Here is a 22830-nt window from a genome sequence, read left to right on the forward strand (position 1 = left end):
CTTGTGGGTATTATAAGTAGGATCTTGTTAAGACTCACTTTGTCAGTCTTGTTTCTGGATTTCTGTCTTAGTATTTCTGGCTCCTCGGTCTATTGCTTGCCCCAACCAGTATTGAAACCTCAGGTATGATGTTGACTGTCTCTGAATGGTTGCCATTGAGGTCATTATTATTTTGATAACACCCTATGCATGAGTTAGGAAACAAGTGACAACTCCTTAACTTTGCACGGGTGTTGCACTCTGTCCCTTCCTGTGTCATTTTCACCAAGCCCATTACAGGATGATTATGGTTAAAGAAATAATGGCTATACGGGTCTGAAGAGGGAGTTTGCATTTTCTCTTAGGGAAGCTTAGGGTGGTCCCCTAGGGAGAATCCAGCACATAAAATACCAAATACAACTCTAATATTATCCAGATTAAAGGTGACATCCAAAGAAGTGCAAGGTCAGAGGCAAAGCAGTGAGAGATGATTAAATATCATTTAATATGTCTCTGTTTTGTGCCAGGCATGTGATAGGTAGTATGGGCTTTATAGCCCCAGTAACTTACCTTTTACTATTGAGTGCTAAATGCTCTGCGTCATCAAAATTGTTGATTGAGTGGTCATATGAGGTTGGACAATTAAGTTCGCGAACTCATCCTAGAAAAAGTGCTACATACTTCATTGCTGAATATCACTATGGTCACCTTAGAAGTATTCCCCTTGGGAAGCTATGCACCAACACCAGCACCTAGTCCACCCTTCAAAGCTATTTTGGAACTCTTTTTCTGGAATGGCCGTCAGAGCTGTCGTCATATTATCCTTGATGTCCTGAATGTCATCACAATGTCTTCCTTTCAATATTTCCTTTATCTTCGGGTAAAGAAAGAAGTCATTGGAGGCCAGATCAGCTGAGTAGGGAGGGTGTTCTAATGCAGTTCTTTGTTTACTGGTTAAAAACTCCCTCACAGACAGTGCCGTGTGAGCTGGTGCATTGTTGTGATGCAAGAGCCATGAATTGTTGGCGAAAAGTTCAGGTTGTCTAACTTTTCCCGCAGCCTTTTAAGCACTTCCAAATAGTAAACTTGGTTAACTGTTTGTCCGGTTGGTACAAATTCGTAATGAATAATCCCTCTGATATCAAAAAAAGGTTAGCAACATCATTGAAAACAAGTTTGCGAACTTAATTGTCATACCTCGTATAAGCAGATCTATACAGATGCAAAAGAAGCAAAGGTTGAAAACAGTGTCTGGTGCCTCTTCTACAACTCCTCCACCAATTTCTTGTCTTCACCTGGTACCCTGGGCAGTTTTAAAAAAAGCCCTCTGGGGAGAGGACCCCTGTTTACAAGTTCAGCAACTTTAATGTTGGGAATTTTGGATCAGTTGGAGGAAGCATGTATGGAGGCGGCAGTTAATGAAAGGGGCAGGAAGGGTGTAGGGGAAACATAAAGCAGATTAATAGGAGAAAAACAAATTTAATTTTGTACGCATGGGAGCCCCATAACAATATGAGATCTAAGAGCAATTTGGCAGTTGAGTTTTATATGCCATCCTGCGGTAAGAAATAGGATGGGACCTGGGGCTTCAAAGGGGAGGAGGGCAATTCATAGGACAAGAAGAGCAGATGTTTGGTAATTGGACGTGTGCCCTGCTATACAGACAGATCAGTCAGATAAAAGTTATCTCTGGTAATAGCTCTCTCTGAGCCACGCTCCCTATATAAATTCTTTCAGGTGGGTAAGGGAGAGGTAAAAGTTTTTCTTGAGTCTGCTGGGTCTTGATTGTCTTCAGCTCAAATGGCATATTTTGGGGTCACAGAGTCTCCTCCCCTTTAAGGGTCACTCTTTTATTCTACATCTGATAGCTGCTTTTTTAGCTTCTGCATGGTACAGGGACTGGGACTGTCAAAGGAGATTGTAGTTTCAGAAAATTTTGCTCTATATTTATGATATTTTTAAAAATTGAAGTGATTGTCAGGAGAAAACCAAGCATTTGGAGATCAGTTGAATCAATTAGTGAATACTGTTGAAGGAGTGCGCATTACAATGGAAGTTGTGCAAAGTATTGCTGGCTTCATCAGCATAAGTTCAGTCATTTTGGTTTGAAGCTACTTTATGGATGCATATTATAAGCCAGACGTTGTGTTGAACAATTTATAAACATGATATCATTTAATCCTTTAATTGAAAAATAATTTATGAAGTAACCACTTTTATTTCCATTTTAGAGATGAGTAAGGTGAAGCCCAGAGAGGTGAAACACCTTAATCAAATTGCTCAAATGTTTAGTGCGAGCGAGTGGATTTGCAATTAGGTTTCTCTAGCCATATTTTCTATCTTTATTTCTCTTCCCCTTCCTCTTTCACAATCTGTATTTTTCTCTATTATCTATGTACCTGTAGGTTTTATGACAACTTCCTTTTTCTCCACTTCATGGTATTGATAAGTCATAATACAGAATGGTGCGTCTGTTTTCATAAAACACATTAGTCTGCATTTTTGCTTTGTTTGTACTGTCTGTTTTAGCATTAGAGTAATGTTGGCCTCCTAAACTGAGTTGGGAAAGTTAGGAAGTGTTCACTCTTCTACTATATTCTGAAAGAGATTGAGTAGAATTCTTTGTATGTTAGAATTCTTCAGAGAAACCATCTGAGTAAGGACATTTCATTTTCAGATGATGTTTAATGGCAAATTCAATTTCTTTAGTAGTTGCAGGACTATTCAGATAATCTACAGTATTTTAGGAGAGTTTTGGTTGCTTGGATTTTTTTTTTTTTCAGAATTGATCCCCTTCATTTAAGATGTCATGTTTATATACATAGAGTTATTTGTAGCATTCTCAAATTATCCTTATAACATCTGTGTCAGCAGCATCTGCAGTGATACAGCCTCTCTCCTTTTTGACATTGGAAATTTATGTCTTCTTATTTTCCTTTTTTAGTCTTGGTAGAGGTTTATCAATTTTATTGTGCATTTCAAACAACTAGCATTTGCTTTCATTGATTTTTCTCTATAGGTTTTCTGTTTCTAATTTCAATGACTTCTTCTCTTTTATTTATCATTTCCTATGTTCACTTCGGATTTTTTTTTATTGTTCTTTTTTCCTTGTTTCTTGAGAGAGAAGCTTAAATTATTGATTAAGACCTTTTTTTCATAATATAATCACTTGGTGCTACAAATTTCTAAATTTTTTACTAAGGAGTATTTTGGCTACACCCGCATATCCTTATATATTTTCAATTTTTTTCAGTTCAATATGTCATCTAACTTTCCTTGAAACATTCTCTTTGGCTCATGAATTATTTAGAAGTGTGTTTCAATTCTAAGATTTTTCTGTTTCTGTTATTGTTTTCTAGTTTTATTCTATTTGATCACAGTACATACATACATGGATTCAATTCTTTTAAATTTTTGAAGATCAGTTAAGGTTGACCCTGGATTTGGTCCCTCTTGTTGAAGGTTCATGTGGCTTGAAAAGACGTATCCTGGTATTGTTGGATGGAATGTTCTTTAAATATCAGTTAGATCCCTATTAGTTAATGGTATTAAGAAACTACGTAAAGCTAGAGGGAAAAAAAACATTAGAAAAGATTATAGGATCACCCAGTACTCAACACAGGCCAGGAATAGTGACTGAAAGTTCTCACCTAGCAGACAGAAAGAACAAACTTCGTGATTCATAGGGCATTGGGGCAGGGTACTCAGAAGTTCTTGCCTCAGTTGTGGAGAATAATTATTACTGTTCAGAAGACTACTCTGGACCCAGGTAGCTTTCATAAAAACAAGACCTGGAAGGATCAGTCTGTTTCAAAGTAACTTTCTCCCAGAACAAAGCTCAAGAATAATTATCGGAATGCAAAAAATATCCAGCACCTAATGTGGTAAAATGTGCGATATCTGACATCCAAACAAAGACTACTAGACATAAAAAGAATCAGGCAAAACAACCCCTAATAAGGAGAATAATTAATCAGTTAAACCTTTGCAGTATTGATACATACGTTAGAATTATCAGACAAGGACATTAAACAGTTCTTGTAACTGTCTTCTGTAAGTTCAAAATATTATGCGGATGCAGAAGATAGGCAAAAACGATCCATATGCTCTATAGATTTGACACAATTTCAGTCAAAAGTCCATCAGGATGTTTTGTAGAAATTGACAGGCTTATTTAAAAATTCACATAGAAATGCAAAGGGAATTAGAATAGTCAAAACAATTTTGAAAGAGGAAAACAAGTTGGAGATAACATACTACCTGCTTTCAAGATTTGTTATAAAGCTGCAGTGTGGTACTGGCATAAATATAGACACATAGACCAATAAAACATAAGTGAGTGTTCAGAAGTAGACCTACACATATTGGACAACTGAATTTTGACAAAGGTACAAAAGCAATGCAGTGTGGAAAGGATAGTCTTTTCAATAAGTAGTACTGAACGTAGGAGCCACATACCAAACAAACAAATGAAATTTGTATCTGGATCTTACATCACATACCGCAACTAAATAAAAATAGATCATAAGTCATGTGCTTCCTTGTAGAAGGAAGCATAGGAAAAAATATCTGTGCTCATGGGGAAAACAAAAATGTCTTAGATATGAGACTAAAACACCATAAAAGAACAAATAGATAAATTGGAATTGATCAACTTTAAATACTTGTGCTCTTCAAAAGGTGCTGATAAGAGGATAAAAACAAAGCATAAACTGAGAGAAAATGCGGTTGTTATGGAAACACAAAATAAAACCACAATGCAACAAATCTATTAGAATGACTAAAATTAAAAAAACAAAAACAAAAAAACAACTCACCATTTCAGTTGTTGCTGGAAATGTGAGGGTACTGGGATTTTATATACTACTAGTGGGACTGTGAAATCATACAGCCACTTTAAAACAGTTCGCTAGTTTCTGATACATTTAAACATACATCTATGGTATGATCCATCCATTCCACTCTTAGATATTTTTCCACAAGAAATAAAAGTATATGTTCTAATAAATACTTGTGCACAAATGTTTTAGCACCTTTAATCATAATGGCCAATACCTGTAAACAATCCAAGTATCAATCAACAGGTGAATAGACAGACATTCACCTATAATGGACTACTACTTAGTAATGTAAAGGAATGCGCTATTGACACATGAAAAAACTTGAGGGACTCTCCAGGGAATTTGCTGAGTGAAAGAAATCAGAGAAAAACTGGACATGCTATATTATTCCACTTATATAAAACCTTAGAAAATGCAAACTGATCTGCAGTGACATAAAGCAGAAGAGTGGTTGTCTGGGAAGGGAGAATTCAGAGGATTGTGGGAGGGGGAGAACGTAAAGGCAAGCTTTTTGGAGTGATGGATGTCCACCCTTCATTGTGGTGATTTTTTTCACAGTAGACATGTCAACACAGGAAATTCTGCACTTGTAAACATGTATAGTTTACTGTATATCAATTGTAGTTAAATCAAGCTGTTTAAAAAAAAGGATAAGACATAATTACTTAAATTGTTGTGATATAAAAACTTTAGGCATTTAAAGGGGAAAATTTAAGCAATGTGTCAAGGGAAAATTACAGTTTTTGTAGATTCTGGATAAGTGAACATAAATGTATTGATGGGAATGGAGAGGGTATTGGAGTATGAAAATACATGTACTCATATGAGCTATGAGTGCTATTAATCTTGTCATGTAATCAGAATATAATTATATTGAATTTTAGCCAATAATCTTTAAACATCAAATAATGGACATTTAGATAAAAACTTGGTTAATAATTTCTGATATTATAAATATTTTTCTAAGTACCATTTTTATAAATTAATTGATCAAAATATAGTATGAAAATTAAAAAAAAATGAACACATCGCCAACATTAAACTTAGTAATGTACCTTTAATAATTTACCTTTCATTTCTTTAGGACCCGCTGTCCTTAATTTTGGTGATATTTGTGTGAACTCCACAAACTATAAACAACTACATATTGTTAATATGCTACCTATGCATATTTTGATCCAGTTAGATGTTAATTTGAAAGAACTTCAAAAAACCAAGCAGTTTTCATGTGTAATACCGCCTACAGCCAGTACACATATGTCAGTGGTGTTTGAATCTCCTACCGCGGGAAAATTTTGGAAGTAGGATTTATTTTTAAATTTCTGTTTGCTAGAATCAAAATGCCCTTTTATAGAATGTTTTTCTTTGCCTCAATAATTATAGTATATATTATATTTATAGTGTATATTATATATTTATATTATAGATATTATAGTGTATTAATATACTATGTATGAATTATATATTAATCTATAATTAACTATATGTTAATGTTAATATATGGTCAATATTTATTATTAATTGGTCAATTAATTAATATATAATTAACTATATATTAATATTATGATATATATTATTTATAGTATATATTATATATAATATGTATTATATATCTCCAAACATAGAAACTATATGTGTATCAATTTGTAGGTTTATAGACTCATATTTCAGTCATAGTCTATCATAGTTATTTTGATGTTTTGCTTACTAAGAATTGTGGATGTTGGTCAATAGTATATTACGCATTTTTACATGTAACTTAATTCTATAATTGCAAGTACTTAATACCAGTTAAATTTGGGTGCCTTTGTTGTGTTACAGATCTTTTACTTTTACAGTAAACAATATACCTGGTGGGCATATCCTCGTGATGGCGGAAATCATGCCAGTAAGACTTGAGCTGTCTTCCAAGGAGTTAGTATTGAGACCACAGGAGTTCTTGCTGAACACATGTTTTAGGGAGACAGTTACGTTGCATAATCGTCAGAATTATTTTGTGCACTTTGAGTGGCAGCCAGTAAGCACAAGCAGAGGGATAGGATTTTTCATTCGTCCAGCGAAAGGTAATAGTTTATTCTATTTGTTTGACTTAGACATTTATTTATTCATGTAGTTAGGCAGTAATCATTTATTGAGTATGTACTGTATAATGGTGCTAAGAACATACAAGTAAATCAGATATGGTCATCTGGGCATTTGTTTTTACATACATAAATTAGATTTAAAAATATGGATCCTGTGTTAGGGTTCTCCTGAGAAATAGAAACAATGGGCAGTATAAGTATAAATATAAATATACACACACATACATATATACACCTACATATATATTTAGGAAATATATATACATATATTTATGTATATATGTGTGTGTCCATATATATATATATATATATATATATATATATATATATATATACTTTTTATATATATAAAAAATATATATAACATATATAATATATAAAAATATATAAAAACATATATATCATATATGTAATATTTATATATATATGTATCATATATATATGTATATATATATATATATATATATATATATATATATATAAAAAGAGAGAGAGAGACTTTAAGGAATTGGCTTATATGATTATGTGGGCTGGCAAGTTTGAAATCTGAAGGGCAAGCCTGCTGGCTGGCAAGCTGGAGAGCAGGGAATAATTGATGTGGCACAGTCTTGAATCCAGAGGGACCTCAGTCTTTTCTTTTAAGACCTTCAGCTTACTGGATGAGGCCTCCTACGTTGTGGAAGGCAATCTGCTTTACTCAAAGCCTACTGATGTAAATGTTAATCTCATATAAAAATATACCTTTACAGCAACATCTAGGCTGATGTTTGCCCCAAAAACTAGGCACCATAGTGTGGCCAAGTTGACAAATAAAATTAACCATCACAGATACTGATGAACTCAGTATCTTTTTGTTTAGTTTTAATTTGATAATGATGGTAAGATATGATTCTAAATGACTTAACATTTTGTTAGATTGTAAATTATTTTAGGAGAACCCACAAATTCTTTATAGTCAATATTTAATCCAGGTAATAAAATCTAATTAATAAAATTAAGAACCTAAAACTGTCATTTAAATAAGGGATTTTTTAATTAATAGAAAATAATCTCAGACTTACAATTTTGATGGTTCTTTGTATTTGGTAACCATCCTCTTAACCTTGCTTCTTCCATTCTCTGCAATCGACAATTCTACATAAGGTACATGTTACAAAACGAGCCGTGGTACCTGCTAAACTGTCACTTATCTAGTAGCCTTGGCAGATCATAGTGATGTCCTGTGAGGATCTCATGAGGACACAAGCTATCATTTAAAGAAATAAAATGGCAAGTTAGAAGCTGAAAGATCAATACGGTATCTTTGTTTTCTGCACATGTCATGTACAGGTCAAGACTTTGCAGCTAGATGGAAAGATCTGGGTCCTTGTATCTGACTCGTGTGGTGCTTTATAACCAGCTGACATCCAATTCTGCATGAGTGGAATTTAAAACAAACTTTAGAGTCAGACCTGATTTCAAAACTAGCCATAGCTTTTCACTAGCTTTGTGATCTTGAGAAAAGTACTCTATAAGCACTAGTTTCCTTATCTGTAAAATGAAGAGACTACTATATCTGAAAGATTAACTGCATGGAAAACTTCCATAATGACTGGCAATGAGTAGGTGCCAAATAAATTGATAGCTATTTAACTAGGAAAATTTGCTAATTCTATGTGGACTTTTTCCCCCCCTCAAAGTCTCTGCAGAGTAATAACAACCTATCATGCTTCTTGCCATCTATCCCCATTTATCAATTCCTTGCTCCCTGTTTTCTTCCCTTTCTTCCAGTCCTTCTTCCCTCCCCTTGCCCCAATTTTTCTTTGTGTTTCTAATTTAGGAATAGTCTTCTTTTGTGACGTAAATAGACTATACTTCAGATCACAGAGGAATCCTGGTTTGTAGAAATCATGCCTTAGGTGTATTTTCTTGTATCAGTCATTTCCAAATCATGACTTTTATTTAACTCTACCAGTGTTTGTAACATGGAGTGTTATACACATGCTTAAGTGTTCATTTAAATTCACTTTTTTTTAGTGTGGATACAGGTGGGGATGTTGACAAATTTAACAAGTGGAAGAGTAGGACTGTCTCTTCATTGGTGTTGGAGATCATTGATGCAGCTTTATTTACTCTTTTCTTAACCTGGATTGATTTAACACAATCCAGATTATAATTTATTAAGCATTCGAGGTATACTTCCATTAATATTTAGCTGATTTGTTTGACTAAGCTCTTTTTTGTTGTTGTTATTAATACTGGTAATACTGGTTCCTGCCCCAATCTAGACAAAAATCTGAGTGAATAATCAGAGGAGAAAGATAAAATATTTCCGTACATTTCCGAGATTCTAGATAAATCTCCAGTTTTTTATTTTTTTGAACTTATATCAAACAGTGCTGGTTATATTACCTGTGTCCTAGCTGTAGGTTCTGGTTCTGATCAAGGACATGACATGACACTAAGGGTCTGAAAGGCGTAGTGTACAGACACTTTTCCTTGTATGTCTTCCTCCTAAGTAGGGCTGAATGCGCTGTGCTTTACCCCCGTGGCTGCCTTGGAAATGCAGTGATGCTGGCTGAATTTGTCAAAAGAGAAGTGGTATTACAGTATTACGAATTGGAATGCCAGTTAATGCTTCTCATGATCTTTAGCACTTATTTGTACAAGGGATATTTTAGTATTTTTATTTTCTCTGGGTTGCTCATAACACCTCAAAGGATTGTTTAAATCAAAGCACAAAGACATTTAATTCCAAATACAGTGTTTTTTGGAATATGAGTAATACCATTAGTCTTTAAGTACTTTCGATCTTTTTAGAACACAAATGATGCAGTACTCAAATCTATTTTGGAAAGCATTGAAGAAAGTATGCATAATTTATATTATATACATAGATTTTTCTTATGTCACTTTCCTTTTGATGCTCAGAATACATATAATAATTACTCAATTTTGTTTTTGATTCTTTGTATGAATAGAAAATGAATTTTTATCAAGTTTTGTCCCTTTTGCTATGTTGGGTTTGCATCTCAGATAATGCATTTAATCATATCTCTCCCTATATTTTTGTAAACTAAAATGAATAGTTCTAAATTAAATTTTATGTTGTGATTGTGTTTTCTTCTTAAGCTGTGATATATTTGGGGTTTTTGTTTGGATAGTGGGTATTGTAAGGGGAGAATATAAGAGTGGATTGATCTTTTCTAAGATAGAATTGGCTTCTAATTTGACACTTTCATTAGGTGTCATTCATGTTTCTGCTTGTCCTGTTTCCATCCTTGTTTTTTTTTTTAACTTCATGGAACCCTTAAAGTCCATTCAGTCTTCAAGCTTGCCTTCAGTCAGTTCACTATCTTTCTCAATTCTCTCTCTCCTTGGCCATCTGTACTACCTCCCCTGTCAATCCCAGCCTTGTTCAGTCCAGCCATCCAATTTATTTCTCCTGTTCCCTGTTCAGGTGTCTTTATATATCATATCGAATCTTCTATATCGAAGTTACTTTCCATCACAGTCTTCTCCACGTATCACTCTCTTCCAGCACTGTCACTTGACTTTTATACCTCCCCCAGCTTTGTCCTCCTCCAGAGTTCCTGCTCATCCTTCAGTCACAACTCAAAGGCCATCTCCTTAAATGAAGTTTTTTCCACTTTCTTGGGCTAATTTAAGCTCCCCTCCCCTTCTTTTCAGCTCCCACTGTGTATTTCTTACGTCATCTACAACCGTGTTTCCCCGAAAATAAGACCTAGCTGGACAATCAGCTCTAATGCGTCTTTTGGAGCAAAAATTAATATAAGACCCGGTCTTATTTTACTATAATATAAGACTGGATCATATAATATAATGTAATATAATATAATATAATAATATAATAATATAATATGTGCTCTTATTTCACTATAAGACTGGGTATAATGTAATATAAGACTGGGTCGTACATTAATTTTTCCTCCGAAGGATGTATTAGAGCTGATTGTCTGGCTAGGTCTTATTTTCGGGGAAACACAGAATTATTAGTTTATGTGCATCTCCTATTGTGGAAGTTGTTGCTAAGCCCATATCTGGTATCCATTCCCCTTCCTAACAGGGAGATGAATGGGGACGCAATGTTCTTATCTAGAAATCTTTTTTCCTAAGCTTCTTGCCAATGAGGTATAGACAGAAGTTTTTCTTTTTTTTAGTTCCATCCTCCTTCTATGTTCCAGGCACTGTTTGAAGTACTTCTACCTATATATCTTAGCTTATTTAATCCCCTACAACAATGCTCTGAGTCAGATACAATGGTTTCCCCTATTTTATGTGTGGGGAAATTGTTACATAGGGTCAATAACTTGTCCAAGATCTCTGCTAGTAAGTGGCAGAGTTGCAATTTGAACCAGGGAGTCTGACTCTAGAAATTGTGCTCCCTTAACTGGTCTTGCTCTATTACCTTTCCACACTGAGGAAGGCCATGCAGTACGGAATGGTGGTGTGTGGGAAGCGAGAATGAGCATTGCTCCTTGAAGGCCTTGTCCACCTGCTATGGCAGCCCTGGCATGCCTGTCCATGGACTTCTGATTGCATAAGATAAATAAACCCCTATCTGCCTAACCCACTGTAGCAGAATTTTTTGTTACTTATAGATAAATATAATCCTGATAGACTCCCACTAGATTGTTAGCTCTCCCACGACCAGGTTCTCTTCTTTATGTAAATTACTGTGCCTATTGTCATGTTGGCATTCAAGAGTGTTAACAACATCACACACTATGTTAACCCCTTGACATGTGTTGTTAATCTCCCTTCATGGTCCCTAGGAGGTAAGCACTGTATCTTTTTTAAGATTGAGGAAACTACCATCACTTGAGAGTCAACCTGACCCAAGGCAAAGTTTGTGATGGTCATTCATCTCCCTGTTCATTGTCCTGCGCCCTTGAATCTCAGGTGATCCTCTCTTCATGAAGGAAGAACTTCAGAGTCATTCTTTCCATCAAGTATTATTTTCTTACTCCAAAGGAGATGATGAATTTAAACTGATAAAGCAGCTCACACTGAATATGCCTGATACCTCCTGGATTTGCCATACATTTGAATTATAGAAATGCATTAATTACTTATAGCTACATTATGAAGTTACATTTCTAGAGATGTGAACATTTGAAAATAAAAAGTGTCTGGTAACACCTCCCTATAAAAACTGAATGAGTGTCTAGTGTTAATATGTATTTCGGAGTGTTGGGAAACACATTTTGCTAAATATTGGTACACTTTTTGTCAAATATTTGAGCTGCCTATTAAAATTGGAAAATAAGGTATACATTTTAGATTTTAATCAAACTGTAGGTCTATACTTATTTGATAATCTCTCATCTAGCATTTCTCTGTATTTTGAGTTGAATGTAAATAATTTGTTATGTAATATTATTACATTTGTATGCCAGCTCTTATTTTGGATATTAAAAAATAAATAAAATTAAAATGTGGTAACTGTCTTATTCTCTCTAAATCCTCTGTAGGCACTGTTGAGCCATTTTGCTCATTGGAATGTGAAGTGACATGGAAGCCGGGTTTCAGTTCTCCAGAAAAGGGAGAATTTATTCTTCACGTCGATGAAGGAAACACGATGACACTAAAATGTGTTGCACATGTAATGATTTCCCTTGAATATCATTTTTATTTTGAGGGCAATTGGTTGGATATACATATATGTGGATGGTAGTCAGATATGTATACTATGTTAGTAAAAATGGATTTTGCATACAATACTTAGTTAACTAAATTATTTTAGCATCTTCTTGAAGCCACTTCTCTACCACAAATGAAGACTGCTAAAACATGTGTTGTTATCTTAATTCTCTATATTTAGAAATCCAAGACTTTTGTGTCAACAATAATAGATTGGTGTTAGAGCCACTGTAAATAATATAATACTATGGGACCCTCTTGAAATTAAATTATTTTATTAATAGACACCAAAGAAAGAGAGAAAATTATATTTTTTGCCATACTGTATTGCATTTTAGTATTCTAGTAATAATATTTCAGTATGAAATGGGTCATGTAATTTACATAGCAAGGACATATGGAAAATTCTTATTTTTGTAGAATATACTTCTTGTAATCAAAATGTGAATAAAGTAAAAGCTGTGATATGTAGCTTTAACTTTCTGTTATAGGGTGCAGAAAACCTTACCATCATGCCTCTTAATCACTAAGAATCTACTTGTGTACCAAATTTCCCTCCCAGTGTTCTTAGTAATTTAACAAAAGCCAATTCTTTTTTGCTAAATCCATCTCTATCTCCAGGCCATGATCATGCTTTTACATATGTCAGCTATGAAGGAGCTTATAGCCTTAAGAGATAAGAGATTCATCCATTTTAATGATGGCAAGTGGCAGTCAGAATTCAGTAGGGTCTTTCCACTGTTGGCTCCCACTGCTTTGGTGTTTGACAAATTTACTAAAATAAATTTGCCCACATACTTATCCTATGTGTATTTTTTCTAACATAAAACGATGAGCAATTTAGTAATGTAGACTTAGCATTAATAATAGGTATCATTTATTGAGTAATTACTGTGTCAGGCACGATGCTAAATGCTGTTCATGTGTTATTTAATTAAACCTTACAACAACTCTAGGCATGTACTAATAACTCAATTGATGGGTGAGGAAATGGAGGATTTGAGTGGTTCATTAATACAAGTTCACACATGCAGTAAGTGTCCTAGTTGGAATTTATACTCACATCGATCTGCCTCCACAGCTTTCGCTGTTACCCTCTGATAAAATTTGCTTTCTGCTTTCCCTACACTAGGACTGGTTAAGAATTAAACTCTGAGATAATCAGAATAGTGAATCAGATTATTTTTTGGTAAATTTTTGAAGCCCTTAAAGTTACATTAACTGTGAAATGTGGCTTTTAAGAAAGTAAAGATAGACGAACATGCAGTGATTAAATAAAATGTTCATTTCAAGTTTGTCGTTAATTCATGAAGGGCGACCATTTTACTTCTGTTAGCTTTGTTTGAAAATTATTGTTCCAGTTACCCATGTCATGTTCTTCAAATAATAATGTACCAAAACCTCCTAAGATAATAGCAAATAATATATTATAGATAAATACAATAGGGTCTGGTGTAAAGAGCACTCTATGAGGAATTGGAAAACTTGGGTTCTAGTTGCCCCTGGCTACTGTTTGCTTTCCTTTAAAATGGGAGGGGGGATAATATAAACATTTCCATAAAGTGATTAATGATGTACTAGTTCTGTGCAGTGATTTGGGTGGGATCTGATGAGGAGGTCCTGTGTCAAACTAATTCTATGAATCGCAGTAAACTACCTCCCCATTTTCAGATAAGCTAAGTGTCCATTATCAGCATATTAAGTGCTGTGAGAAGACTTCTAGTAGAAGCACACCTGGATAATCTCACTTGGCATATTATTTCCGATGCTTAGGTAACCCTTGAACGCTTTCGTTTTTCGTAGCCCCTGGTAACACCCTGTACGTAGTTGGGTAGATGATTTCCTACATCTCTTTCAGTGATTAATCTACATGATTCTCAGTTTTAGATTTACTTCCTCCATAGAGTTAATTTTACTCCCCACCTCCCTCAGTTTAGGAGTTCAATTTAAATATTCCATTCAACTTTCCTTTCTCTTAATCACACCATAAAGTCTGAGTAACACCTCATATTTTAGAAATTTCCATGAAGCTGAAATAATTTTGGGTTCCCTGGTAGGGATTAAAAAAAAATGTTTACTATTATTCAATTACATTTTCCCTTTCTTCCTCTTATTAGCCTGGTCACCCTGAGGTCTTATTTTTGGAGCCAAAGGTAATCTTCAGTAATACCCCTCAAGGTACAACAAACTGGAAGAGAGTCCGTCTCCACAATGTAGGACAAAAACATGCTTATTTCAAGGTGATGTAGAATCTTGGAATCTTATTTAGATCAGATCCCATAATAATTTGAATTAATTTTTTGCCACGAATATAATGGCATTAATACTTTAGTCTTTATAAATTTGCTAATGCTAATATTTAGATACATGAGATTTATCTGAGTACATTTCGTCTGCTTTGTCCTTTTAATTTCCCATAAAATTTGTTTCTCTCTGCCTCCCTTCCTTAGTTTCTGTCTTTCTTCTTACCCTTTTTTGTTTGTCTGTTATTTTGTTTTATTGAAAAAAAGATAGATGATTTGAAGAAAACAACATTTAAAAAAATACATTGTCGGTGTTACATTTCCATGTTTAATTACATGCTTTTCCTTTACTCCTCATTTTCACTCTGTCATCTGGACTGTTATGGTAGCAACTGAGACCTAGATCAAGACCATTTTAAAGATGTATTTATAGTTGCTGCTCCTGATTTAAATTGTGAGGTAGGGGTGTTTAAAGTGGTGATAGAGATTTTTTTTACTGAAAAATCTATTAAGATCTCCCAGTAGTGACAATAGAGGTTAGCTGTAAATTTACATGTGGTCTTCTGCTCGAATAAGCAAATGAGAATACCCTTTTGTACTCTGTTGCTTCAAAATTAGTTGTGAAGGCTATTCCCTCCCCCCAAAATAGCTTAACCAATTTCTCTTTAAAATTTTCTGGCTTAAAGCATGGTGGATAGGCTTAAGTTCACCTCTGACAAACCATACCATAAATCCTTTGGTAAATTACTTTTTTGAACGTCAAATGATAGTTTACACATTAGGCTATCAAAGCAATAATAAAGAAGAGGAGGTTACTTTATCATCTTGCCTCCCCACTAACTTTGCTTTCAGTTTTTAGGATTAGGTAAGATGCAAACAAAGTAGTATTGAGAACTTTGGCAGCTTCTCTAAGAGATATATCTCATCCTTGTAAGTTTTGCAAAGTCTTCAAAACACTTCAGACAATAAACTTCTTCTTCCTGTTTGAATTGGAAGATGCCGCTATTGAATGTTCTGTTTGCTGTGTTAGGGGTGCAAATCTTTGTTGAAGTTCAAACTTCATGTGCATCTGGTGTTTGGAAATTGATTACAGAGTCATCTCATGCCCTGTGCCTGGAGGTCCTCTCTCTATGTAGTAGTTTGGAAGCTTTTCTATGAAAGCTTTGGAACAGTAACTTGAAAAGACAATGTAGCATTTCTGCAAATTTTCAATTACAGGTTTGTGACGAGAGTCTTTTGCCTATGATTAATATTGTTCCATCGGAAGGAATAATTCCATATGGGGGATTAACTGTTCTCAATATCTCCTGTACACCTACCACGCTAGAGCAATTTGATACAAGAGCAAAGGTATATTTATACTTACTTGTGTTTGCACCTTATATATATCTATATGGATTTGTTTGGTGTTTTAAGATACATGTAGTAGGTATCATGCTATAAAATGTACACGTTTAGTTTTAGAAAACTTGTTTTAATGATTTCTTGTAATGAAAATAGGTTTTAATGTTATACTAAAGAGTAACTTTTAAAATTTCTGTTATTTTTCTAGCAGTTAACTCTAAAGAAGTGCAGTTTTTAGAGACCTAAAGAAAGAAGCAACCTTACCTATATCATTCATCTATTATAAAAATGGGTAGCAGAACTTGGCCAGAGGATTTGTAGAAAATATTTTTGGTGAAAGTTGGTGATGGAAATTTCTAAGTTGGAATGGATACCTTTTGTTAACATGAAGCATTTTCACATGAAATTGACATGATATTTGCTATCTAATTTGTGATAAGCCCTCACTAGTCATAGCACAAAGGATTTTTTTCCCATGGCATTAATCAGATACCTTAGGAAAAAAATAATCAGTTTTGGAAGGCTAATTCTAAATAGCTTTAGTGACTATATGAATGATAGGCAAATTCTGTATGGTGTTAAATGCTGTATTTTATAGCACACATCAAATGTTTTACTATTTTAAATGTTCTTGGAATTATGTAAATGAAAAGATATTGCCTTGATTTTAGAGATATCTCTGTGTTCATTAAGCAGAATACATCAAACATGTAAAACCAGTCTTTAATAAATTTTATTTATTATAAACTCATGGAATAGAATACTCTTGATCTTCAATGTGATGGTCAACTGTGTGCATGTACTCACATTAAAAAAATATTGTGTACACTATCATCAGGTCAAAATGAATAGCTTTCTATGTAGCCTTCATTTTTATCATTCAATTTCCCATAACAGTTAATTTTTAAATAATATTTAGTTTCATGTAATAGACATCAGTTTGCCTGGTGCCCAAAATAAATAACCTAGGAATTGTATCTTACTTCTATAAAGCAATATGTATTGAAAGATGTTTATAAGTTAAGTGATATATGGTCTGAAATTTGGGAAGTATTTTTTAATATAGTATTCTGGATAAAATAAAAAAAATATGGCCACTAAAGTACAAGTTTTTTTTCTGTACTTTAGTGGCCATATTTCTACTGTTTTTCAGAGGAGTATGCTGTTTTTACAAAGCTTACCTTTTTAAGATGCTAAGTATGCAAAATTGAACAAGGAGTTACACCACTGAATTCTTATTTCACTATCTTAATTTTCCTGGAAACAGTTGAGTGTTCAGATAGTCTTTGGTTCAAGTTTTGCTGCTGCTGCTTTCAAGTTTTGTGTCCTCGAGAAAAAGGCAAAATATTTGGCCCCTCTAAGCCTTAATTTTCTTCACTTGGAATTTAGGGTATTAATAGGAGTGACCTCACAGAATACTGAGGATTAGAAAGGAGATAATGTATTTAGCTCTATACTTGGCCATATAGTTAGCAAATTTTATCTGCTCTCATTATAAGTCATTGTGGATGTTAGTGTCATTCTATGGGAAGAAGTATGTTTTCATTCAGTTTCCTGTTTTAAGTTTAATAATCCATTGAAATTAGGTAAACATAAAAGGGTAAATACAAACCACAGAGAGTTTGAGGCAGTGATGTCAAGTCAAATGGGTAGAATTCTGTAGTCAAATCCACAAACTGTCAGCTGGTCCCATTTGTGGTGGAGGTTTCTAAGTGTTGAACACTCACTCCTCTTAGGAATATCAATTCTGCATAATAAGAAATGTGATCACAACTGCCAGGATAAATCTTGTGACATTTATAATGTTATGCTTATGTAAATTATAAAATGGTACACAAATGCAGGTAATACTTCAGCAGTATGTGAGGATATGTTAATGTGGTTTCTACAGAATTTTATCTCTCTCCTGAATAAGGTTTCTATTCGCTGTGCAAAAACCATAGACTTCGGGATTGGTGGAACTGTTGAAATTGCTGATGTCGAAATCAGTCCGGTGAGTGTTACCTATTTGTGTAGTCAAGTTATGAGTGTGGTGATTTATTTGTTATGTGTCCCTAGTCAGCCCATTAAATTAATGATGTAGTAATTTGACACATATAAATTAATGTATGTAATCTAAATAAGTGATGAAGTAGAATATTAAATAAACATCTGAGAATTCACCACTGAATTTTTAAGTATTGGAACACTCCCAGTACCATTAAATCATCTGCAGGATTTATTGTCATCCTACCCCTTTGAAGAGAGAATCACTTTCCTGAATTTTGTGATTATTATCTCTTTACTTTTTCTAATTGGGTACCAGATATATATGTATTCCTTAACCATTCATTATTTAGTTTAGTTTGTTCATTTTTGAGCTTTATAACAAAGACGTACTGTCTTTGGTATGTCGCTTGTAATTGAATATTATGTTTCCAAAGTTCATCTAAGTTGTGCGTGGCTATATGTTATTCATTATTACTGCTGTGTAATAGTCAATTGTGTAGAGATACTATAATTTGTAGACTCATTCCATTGTCCATCAATTAGGTATTTTCCGCTTTTTCTTATGACAAAGACCATAGCTATGAACATTCATATATACTCATACGCGTGTATCTTCTGAGGTACATATGCAAGTTTCTTTAGGAGTGGAGTTGCTGAGACGTCAAATATGTCCATGTTTGACTTCACAAGATAATTTCCATATTTTCTTCTCAAGTTTCCATTGATTCACATTCCGTTGCTCCATAAATTGTATTATAAGACTTGATGTTTACTAATCTATTGAGTATAAAATGATATCTCATTGTGGTTTCAATTGCATTTTCTTTTGTTTTGTACCCTGATAAAATTTTGTTCTATAATTCGTAGAGTGATCTGCATGCATGTTTTTTTTTTTTTTTTGGGCCAGCCTTTCAGGAATTAGATCTGGTCTCATCTACCCAAAGAAACTTCTGATCCTTCCAAGCAGGCCCATATGCGCCTCCATTGTGACATTTACAAGATGTTACAAACATCTTCAACTTTGGAAACATCTTCATTTTAGCAATTGTCAGCTAAATAGCCAGCAATTATTTTCAGGCTATTTGCACTTTTGTTTTTCTTTTTCAGTAATACCCCAGCACCTAGCACCATTCTGGTGCTGAACTAAATTGAGCAGAAATTGACAAGGCTGTTGGTTGCCTCAGGTCTGCACTTTAATGGCATACTACAATTCTAGGGTCTGGCGTTAAGTTAGAATTTTCTAACCTTTATTTTATTCAGTACTGAAGGGCATGGTAAGTCCGGATAGACATAAAGCTACTAAGCTAGCTTGTCTGAGACTATGGTGACTTCAGGCGATTAAACGCTATAGTATCCAGAGTGTTTTTTCGTTGCTATGGTGCCCATCCTTAAACAATATTAAACATGTATCGAGACTTACTACTCTGTTTCCTAATCCTAAAGACGTTTGTGGTAGGTTTTGCATGTTATGGTACAACTATGTAAGTAATTTATAGGATTTTGCATTCATATATATTTATGAATATTTCCTAACGATGATGCATTTTAAACATAGCTGCCTAGCTGCCTTTTAAAAACAATATTTTAATATCACCAGGTATTGTCAGCAATGCATTTAATACGTGTATGGCATTGACTATATGTCTTAACAATTAGGACATTTTATTTAAATGAGCATATGGGCAATGCCAGAATGGGATTAGAGGAGTGATTTTTTACATTTACAAAACATCAAATTTTTATTACCCATTTTAGATTTTACAGATTTCACCTGTACAACTGGGTTGATATTTTAAGTGAAACAAATAGTGGCCAGTTGACCTTAATGAAGTATTTTCCTTAACATTAGGATACTATTGCCCCTTTCTCTTGTAATGTTATATGTGATTCTTTTACTAAGGAACTGTAGGGTATAACTCTACCAGAAAGAGGAATCCTACAGAGTTTTGTGGTATAGGCACATGCCTGGCCTATAAGCTAAAGTTAAGATGCATTCAATAAATATTCCTTATATAGTTAGCCTAATTGGTGCTAGGGATGCAGAATGAATCAGGCTTAAGCTCCACTAGGAGAGAGAGATTTGTAAACAAATAAATGGACTTTGTGATGTCATAATGTAAGTAAATATAAGGAATGGAAGTAAGTAATCCCCAGCAGTATAATTAATTGTGGTTTATCTAACTGGGGTTTGAAGGATGCATATTTTATCAGACAATTATAAGTTATAGAAAGGCCTTCCTGACAGAAGGGACATGTTGATAAAGATACAGATGGGTGAAGTGTCAGGTATTGGCTGGAAATGACAAGTCATGCAGCTTGCTGAATTGTGAAGTGATAGGGTGAGAATGAAGCTTGGTGAGGCTGGAACATGAGGCAGGGGAAGGTCATGGTGAACTTTATGAGCCCTGCTAATGAACTAGGACATTCTCCACTGGATAGAGGAGAATTGTCAAATTTTAAGACAGGAAGCAATGTGGTCATATTTTCAATAAGTTTAATTGTGACTTAGTTTTGGAGGGGAGAATTGGAAAAAGTCAGAATCTAGAAATGAAATGAAAAGTGATGAGTTACTAACTTCATACAATGGAAATAAGGATAAGAAGTGAAGAGGAAGAATTAATTGGATTTGGAATTGATTACATATCAGAGGTGGGGGATGAAGGCAAATGTGACTAATTTTTATAGAGCAGTTAATGTCTTTAATGAACATAACTAATTTTTTTATTGAAGTAAAACTGAAATATAACATGTTAGTGTCAGGTGTACAACATAATGATTTGATGTTTGTATACATTGCGAAATGATCACCACAATAAGTCTAGTTAACATCTGTCATCAAACATAGTAACAATTTTTTTTTTCTTATGATGAGGACTTTTAAGATCTACTCTCTTACAGTATAACTTTTAGTTTACATTATCCTCATAAACTATTACTCTACTTTCTAATTATTACTTTTTTAAAATTTTAGGACACATTTCTCTTCAATGGCACCTATGTTGGCACTACCCAGGTTATCCCATGTGTAGTAAACAACAAAGGTGTAACACGAGCCAGAGTGGAATTTAATCTACAAGGCTTTGAAGGTTTTTCAATGGATTTTAAAGACAAATTAGGTATATATTTTATATTATAATGATATTATTGTAAAACAGTTTTAAGTTGCTCAAAGGTATCGTTAAAAAAATACTGTAAGTAAAAGTGAATTATTCTTAACTATTTTTAATGATTCAGTGCATGTTTTTCTTATACTGTAACCCATCGTAGTTTTATTTCTAGAAATACATCAATATTAATATCATAACACTTTGGTAATGCATGACATGTAACTGTGCTTATTAGTTGATTTAATATAGTAAATAGGTATGTTATATATAAGTATATACTATAAATGAAAACAAAATTATGAATTGCTAGTTTTATTTGCTCATGAATTTCAGATAAATGTCTTTGGAGAGCTCTCTGCATTGTTTACTCATGTATTAGGTATTTTTATGTTAAAATTAAGTTTTAAAAAATATGCACCTTTACAATTGCATTTCTTTTGTTTACTCCAGAGTTTGGCAGATTAAGGCCTGTGGGCCAAATCTGTCCCGACACCTGTTTTCATAAATAAAGTTTTATTAGAACACAGGCACACTCATTTCTATATTGTTTGTGGCCCACTGGCCTGCTATACTGGCAAAGTTGAATAGTTGTGATAGAAACCATATGGCTTGCAAAACCTAAGCTATTTACTATCCGGAGCCTTACAAAAAATATTTGCTGAGCATTGGTTTAATCATTTCTTTTTCAATACATATTTGTTGAATGCCAATTATAGGCTAGCTACTAAACTTTGAGTCTATAAAATAAAAAGATATCTTGCATTTTCTCAAGAAGTGAACAGTAAGTTTATTAGTCAGGGTCTCAGTAGTAAACAGGTGACGCACTAAAAGGGTTTAACTGAAGAGGGTTTAATGAAGGAATCATCTATGGAGATGTGAGCCAAGCTGAAAGCAACCAAGGGATGGAAGCCACTACTACCTCTAGGCCTGCAGGAGCAAGAGGAAGCAAGTTATTATTGGAGCCCTGAGCATAAATACCTGTTACCCTCTCATATCCCGCTGCTGTCTCCCTGTGTTTGAACCAAAGCAGAGGCAGAAGAGCAAGGAGGCCTAGCTGAATTAGTCTATAGAGGTTAGGACAGAGCGGAGCAGAGAAAGATGGCTGTTGAATCTAAGTGACAAATGGAGACCGCCTATAACAGTAGGTGAGATGGACAGAGAATCAGATAATTGCCATATATCGTGGGAGATGCAATAAGACAAGTCAATGCATGGTGGTAAGGGAGCATATACTCAGGAAAACTAGCCAAGAATCAGCAATAACGAGAATTTCATGTGTAATCCGAGTCTTGAAGAATGAGGAGGTGCTACACAAGAAAAGGGGATAGGTGGAAGGATGCAAGTAAAGGCCTAGAAATGAGTCAATATGGTAAGAAGTTCGAGACATCGACAGCATAGGTAGACAGGACTGGAAGGGCAAGTGACACCCAGGTTTCTAAAGGTCTTTTCTGGACTTTTATCCTAGAGGTTAGGCAGCACCGTTAAAGGATTTAGATCCAGGCAATGGTGGGGTTAGGTTCACACTTCACGAATTTTCCTTTGGGAGCAAAGTTGAGAATGGGCGGGGGAAAAGGCGGGTGTGGGAAGGGTAAGACCAGAG

The 22830-nt window shown here is 34.3% G+C and overlaps 1 protein-coding gene across 1 annotated transcript in view; it reads left to right on the forward strand.

Annotated features, from left to right (window-relative positions):
- Positions 1–22830, forward strand: part of CFAP47 (cilia and flagella associated protein 47) — a 372118-nt gene that overhangs the window by 44870 nt on the left and 304418 nt on the right. The window contains exons 14-20 of the mRNA XM_088794865.1: positions 5905–6121; positions 6642–6883; positions 12379–12509; positions 14665–14787; positions 16009–16140; positions 18050–18127; positions 21095–21239. Of these exons, the coding sequence (XP_088650991.1) occupies positions 5905–6121; positions 6642–6883; positions 12379–12509; positions 14665–14787; positions 16009–16140; positions 18050–18127; positions 21095–21239 (1068 nt within the window). The remainder of the gene's footprint in view (positions 1–5904; positions 6122–6641; positions 6884–12378; positions 12510–14664; positions 14788–16008; positions 16141–18049; positions 18128–21094; positions 21240–22830) is intronic.

Source organism: Rhinolophus sinicus, chromosome 18 (genome assembly GCF_057876585.1).
Source record: "Rhinolophus sinicus isolate RSI-liver-muscle chromosome 18, RSI-T2T, whole genome shotgun sequence".
In the NCBI taxonomy this organism is placed as follows: domain Eukaryota; kingdom Metazoa; phylum Chordata; class Mammalia; order Chiroptera; family Rhinolophidae; genus Rhinolophus; species Rhinolophus sinicus.